At 40.1% G+C, this 6,309-nt stretch overlaps 1 protein-coding gene across 1 annotated transcript; it reads left to right on the forward strand.

Annotated features, from left to right (window-relative positions):
* Positions 1-562: 562 nt before the first annotated feature.
* LOC135687619 (uncharacterized) lies at positions 563-4,861 on the forward strand. The gene has a single exon (XM_089111230.1). It carries the CDS (start codon positions 563-565, stop codon positions 4,859-4,861), a length of 4,299 nt encoding a protein of 1,432 aa, XP_088967356.1.
* Positions 4,862-6,309: the final 1,448 nt, after the last annotated feature.

Here is a 6,309-nt window from a genome sequence, read left to right on the forward strand (position 1 = left end):
CCGTCAATGACCAGTTGTACACAATGGCTCCTTAACTCATGCTGAAAGCAGATGCTCCCAACACGATATAAATACTCGAATGTTTTCAAATACTCTTTGAAAAAGTGCTATTTGTGTCCCATTGTTTGATCTTTGTCGATTTTTTTGGGTCCTTTCTCGGTGGGCCTGGTGATACGCATCAAAAATAAATGTTCTAACCTTATTTGATCATAATACGGCGTTTAACGTGATTCCAAATTTTACACTTTTGAATTCTGTTCATGTAAAACATTTAATTAGGAAGCCAACAAATAACTCTGCATTTTGCGTGTACAAGTCATCGTACCCACTCAGCTTTGCTGTTTCATTCGCTGATTCAAAACACGTGTAACGAAGAAAGAGGTTTTTGGCGAGAAGGTGGAAACAGAGGTACTGCTGACTTAAACAAAGTATGTCTTTAATGTATGCATTATTATATTTTTTCTATCAAAATTCTTTTCTAAGCACGACGAATGCATTTATATTTTTAATGTACGTGACATCTTCATAAACTTATTTTGCAGTTTTAGGATGAAGTAGCATGATGTCAAAGCGAAGGTTTGAGTTGGTGAAAGCTTCCACTTCTTTTGCCCAACGAGAAATAGATTGGGATCTGTGTTTGATTTGTCAGCTCAGCACTGAAGAAAAACTGCTATGCCCTTTTAACAACAAGAAAAAAGACAAAGATGCTGGCTATATAACTTTAGCTGGAGATCTTCGAAAGTTATCAGAGGCACTTCTATTACCAAATGGCCTCAAAATAGAAAGGCTTCAAGCAACATGCCAGTCCCTTGAAGAGTCGTTTATTTCACATGCTGCTAAGTTTCATAAATCATGTAGAAATAGTTGTGACAAGTATCACTTCGAAAGAGCAGTAAAGAGAAGACAGCTTTCTGAAACTGAAAAGGACAATATAAACTCATCCAGAGGAACAAGATCATTATACCAAAGCGCTAACTTTTTGGAATCAACGTGCTTCTTTTGTGATGAAGTTGACAAGGATAAGAATCTCAGAACTGCTAGCACATTGGGGCTAGATCAGCGAATACGTGCTGCTGCGACTCAGCTTCGTGATGAAAAACTACTAGCAAAGCTAAGTCAAGGGGATATAGTTGCACTCGAGTCGAAATACCACAGTAAATGCCTGGCAAGGTTTTATAACAGATTGAGAGAATTTAAGAATAGCGAGAGCGAAACTGACAAGTCAAAGGCGTTAGTTTTCGGTATAGCATTATCCGAGATCGTTCATTACATAATTCAATGTAAAGAACTACCAGGAAGATCGCCAGTATTCAAGCTAAGTGACATCAAAAGCCGCTATATTCAGACGATTGTACATTATGGCGGTGATCCAGAGAGTGTTCATAGCACTAGACTTAAGGAGAAGCTCGTGAATCACATTCCAGGACTTCAAGCTTTAAAAAAAGGCAAAGATGTTTTGTTAACCTTTGAAGAAAATAGTGGCGAAGCTCTTTTTGATGCTTGCTCAAAGGACTTAGAAAATGATGGCATGGTTCTTGCTAAGGCAGCAGATATAGTAAGGAAAGATATTTTCTCCAGCTTTCCAGAATTTGAAGGAAGTTTTGATGCAGATTATGTGAAATCGTCGGTACCATCTAGTCTAGTGTACCTTGTTCGAATGTTGCTTGAAGGGACAAACTGTCCTGCAGATAATGAAACGGTAGAAGACGCAGATATCTTCGCTCAGGATATTGCTCAGCTAATACGATACAACGCAACAAAACAGAAACGCGATGGAGGAAACAGAAGGCACAAATTGGAGCGTGAAACCCCGCTGCCAGTGTATGTTGGCTTAATGCTGCATTCAAAAACTCGAAAAGCTGGTGTTATTGATAAGCTAGCTAGTTTTGGCTTGAGTATTTCCTCTGACAGGATAGAAAACATTCAGACATCGATAACAGAAGTACTATGCGATAGATACAAGAGGCATGATTTAGTGTGCCCACCTTGCTTGCAACATGGCTTTTTTACTACAGCAGCGATAGATAATATTGACCATAATGCGACATCAGCAACTGCAAGACGGCATTTCCACGGTACCGGGATCTCACTTTTCCAGCATCCAGATGAAGCAGCTCAGTGCAAACTTTCTCAGTATAACCTTGAAAGTAGAGGTCGTCATTCACAAAATGCTGAACTGCCAGAGTACTACACTGACATATCTCCAGTAGCCGAGGTGAAACAAAGCTGTCCAGTAGCCCTAATCAATTCGACTGTAGGAAATGTATCGCACATGCCGATCAAAGAAAGTAATAGTTGGCTTCAGAGAGTTGAATTGCTTTCAAAAGAAGAGCAGTCATTAGATTTTTCAGCGAAAGTTTCCTGGTCAGCATTCAATGAAGAGACCACAAATGCGAAGCCACGTCCAAAATGTTTGTCAGCACTAATGCCTCTGATCGATGAAAATATCAATTCTTTTGCTATGGTTAAGCATACCATGAAGATAATAAGGAAGGCAGTCGATCATCTCAACCCTGGCCAGAAACCAGTGATAACTGCAGATCAACCTGTCTATGCACTTGGGAAACAGATCCAATGGCAGTTTCCAGAGTTATTTGGCGAGGACAAGTTTATATTCATGATGGGAGGCCTACATATAGAGATGGCAACACTTAACATGATTGGAGACTGGCTTGAAGGAAGTGAGTGGAGTGAGCTACTTGTATCGGCACAGATACACACGTCTGGTACTGCAGATGCCCTCTTATCAGCGGGACATGTAAAAAAGTCAAGGTATGCTCATCAAGTGTCGTTAGCAGCCCTGCATATTCTTTTGAGAAAGGCATTCAATAAGGAAATCGAAGAAAGAATCGACCTCGATTATGACAAATGGGTTATGTACAAAAGAGATCAGTCAGTGCATTTTGAGTATTGGTATACAGTCCTCTATCTACAAAGCTTGCTTTTACTGCTAGTCAAAAGTATTCGGATTGCTAATTTTGACATGTTCGTTGATGCACTAGAGCAAGTCACACCTTGGATGTTTGCTTTGGACCATGTCCACTATTCCCGTTGGCTTCCAGTTTTTATCCAGAGCTTGAAAGACCTACCCTTTAGACACCCAGAAGTGCACAAGCAATTCTTGAAAGGAAAATTCACCGTACAAAAATCAAAGAGAAAATTCTCTTGCATCGCAGATGACCACGCCCACGAGCAAAACAATAAATTGATAAAAGATGATGGCGGTGCAATTGGTATATTGAATAGCCCTAAGGCTCTTATGAGGTGGATGGTTGCAGGACCAGAAGTCGCTAGAATGATCTCAGAATATAATGAGTCAGCTGAGAATAATTCAGAGTTTAAAAGTCATCACGAAAATACGGCAGCCTTTGAAAAGAGATTTAGAAAGGATGTTGTAGCCCTAGCAGAAGCATTTGAACGAGAAGGCAACCCCTTTGATGAAGAAAATGATATACTTATGATGGTTATCAGTAAGACAGTAATGAATGAAACGTCGATTCAGTCAGTCCGGGATGCAAAAAAGAAAGGTGAAAACCAGTACAAAGATTTCGTAAAAGAGAGAATAATAAAAACAGAGAAATCCATACATGACGTAATAAAGAGAAACAAGTTGCCTCTTTTCAGACAAAAGAACTCAGTTGTTACTAGTAACAGCAAGCTACAAGTCACGTCACTTAAGCAGGACTGTAGTCTCTATGCTTCCCTTTATGTCGCATGTCAGACGAGAGAATGTGATCTTGATGAGTTCTTTTCACACGAGAACCATTCGTATCCACCTTCGTTGTCACAATATGGCAGAGTACGTCAAACAGCAAAATCAGACTGCATCAAAATTTTTTCAAAATACGCAGAGGTTCGGTTTCAGGAGCCTGACATAACTGCCCTTGTTATCGATGGAGCTGCATTAGTGCAAATGTTACCTCCCAGAGAATCAACTACTTTTGGGGATTATTGCAGACATGAATTCTTTTCAAAATTGCATTCTAAAATAAAACAAAGCTCATTAGAACGCATTGACGTGGTCTTCGACGTCTACAGAGAGAAAAGCATCAAGGCACTTACCAGAGAAAAGAGGGGAACGGGAGCAAGGATACGCGTCTCAGACAAAACACCCATCACTCGTAAATGGCAAAACTTCCTGCGAGTAAACGAGAACAAATTAGAGTTGTTCCGACTTATTGCCGGTATATGCTCCGCAGAAGCTGCACTGTATAACTTACAGCTTGTCTTTGCAAACGACGATGATGCTACTATAAACTGTAAAGATGTTAACAAGGAGCAGCTTTCCCCGTGTAATCACGAAGAAGCTGACACTAGAATGTTTGTCCACTTGAAGAGCATGTCCAGTTCCGGACATGAAAGAGTCGCCATCAAAACAGTGGACACTGATGTTGTAATAATAGCTATTGCATTGTTCCGGCAGCTCAGTTTAGTACATCTTTGGATCGAGTTTGGGACAGGAAAAGACAGAAGGTGGTTACCCATCCACGATTACGCAAATGCGCTAGAAGAAAGAGTTTGTTCTGGCCTCTTATTTTGGTACGCTTTTACTGGTTGCGACACAGCTTCTTCATTTTGTGGAAGAGGCAAACTCACTGCCTGGGACGTTTGGAAGGCTTTTCCTGAGGTAACAGAAACTTTCGTTTCTCTTTCAAATGCTCCTGATACAGTTACCAATGAACATATGTCGTTGCTTCAGAGGTACGTGGTTTTGCTGTACGATCGGTCTTCTCAGTGTCTTGCAGTGAATGAAGCAAGGAGGTTTCTCTTTACAAAGAAATCGAGGACAGTTGAAGGCATACCACCAACTGAGGATGCTTTGCATCAGCATGCACTTCGGTCAGCTTTTCAAGGAGGGTAAGATTAGAACACACTAGTGACCAATTGCTACGTACATGCCTATACAATGAAATTTTAGATTTTCATGTTGTTTATTGTTGAAGTCACTTATTCTAAAATAGGTCTACTAGAACTTTTTTCTCTTGATACTGCCCATTGCTACAGCATGATACATACTTGATAACTAATCACTGGGCTTTGATTTTCAGCCATGTCTGGAGACAGTCCTTACAATGTATCCAAAACCTACCAGATATAACTGCATGGGGATGGAAAGAAGTGAATGGCTCCATTTTGCCAGTATGGATGATAACCCCAGAGGCCTCAAAGTCCTTGAAAGAACTGAAGCATTGTGCGTGCAAAAAGAACTGCCGTGGAAAATGTATGTGTCGAAAATATGACATCCCTTGCTCCCCGTTATGCAGTTGTGATGGTCAGTGTTCAGAGAACTAAACGAACAGTTTACTGTAAAAGGTATCCCCATCATAAATCTACGGTATATGCTGAAAATAGTTTAAGAGTTGCAGAGTTTGACCTGTGGTAGGTTAGGAATAATCCTAATACAGGACAATTACTTTCTTTATGTTTTTACCGTATAGAACGAGTCCAGGCCTGAGAACCGTTCAGGTTTGTTATAAGATATTTTGTTTTAAACGTCCAATTACTCCCGTTTTACAACTTGCATGTTTCCACATTTAAGAATAGGATCCAATGGAAGACTGGGTAAAAATACCCCAGTCTAAGGAAATATTTTTTGGGGGTTTTCAATATTTTATCGCATCTCATCTTATTCAGCATGTCAAATCACGTCAGAAAACTGAGTTTCAGGTTAATGACTTGCATAGTTTAAAAGATATGGAGGAAGACCAAAAAAGGACTGGGTACAGGTACCCCAGTCTAAAAATAGCTTTTGGGGGCATTTTTGAAGTGGGCTCTTAATTTCAACTTATTTAGCATGTGAAAGTACTTCAGAAAACTAAATATCGGGTTTCTAACGTGCATAGTTTAAAAGATACGGAGGAAGGCAAAAAGGACTGGGTACAGGTACCCCAGTCTAAAAATAGATTCTTGGGGCGTCTTTGAAGTGGGGTATGCATCTCATCTTAATCAGCATGTCAAATTACGCCAGAACACTAAATTTCAGATTTATGTCTTGCATAGTTTAAAAGATATGGAAGAAGACCAAAAAAGGACTGGGTACAGGTACCCCAGTCTAAAAATAGTATTTGGGGGCATTTTTGAAGTGGGGTCTGCATCTCATCTTAATCAGCATGTCAAATTGTGTACTTGTACCAAATTTCATGCTTGTATCATAAAATGCACAATTCGTCCATTTTTTGAGGTTAAGCGGCTGCACTACAAGAGCTGTTTGAATCAATATACTAAAAAGGGCATTACTCCTCTTTTCCAAGCGTCCATAGGGCGTGATTGTGTGTAATTTTCCCAGACTACCGTCAGCTTTCTGTTTCC

Source organism: Rhopilema esculentum, chromosome 11, assembly GCF_057945365.1.
Source record: "Rhopilema esculentum isolate cy_ngs chromosome 11, ASM5794536v1, whole genome shotgun sequence".
In the NCBI taxonomy this organism is placed as follows: Eukaryota; Metazoa; Cnidaria; class Scyphozoa; order Rhizostomeae; family Rhizostomatidae; genus Rhopilema; species Rhopilema esculentum.

Excerpts from the sequence above, each read along its gene's own strand:
- LOC135687619 (XM_089111230.1), top strand. The coding sequence starts at position 563 with ATGTCAAAGCGAAGGTTTGAGTTGGTGAAAGCTTCCACTTCTTTTGCC.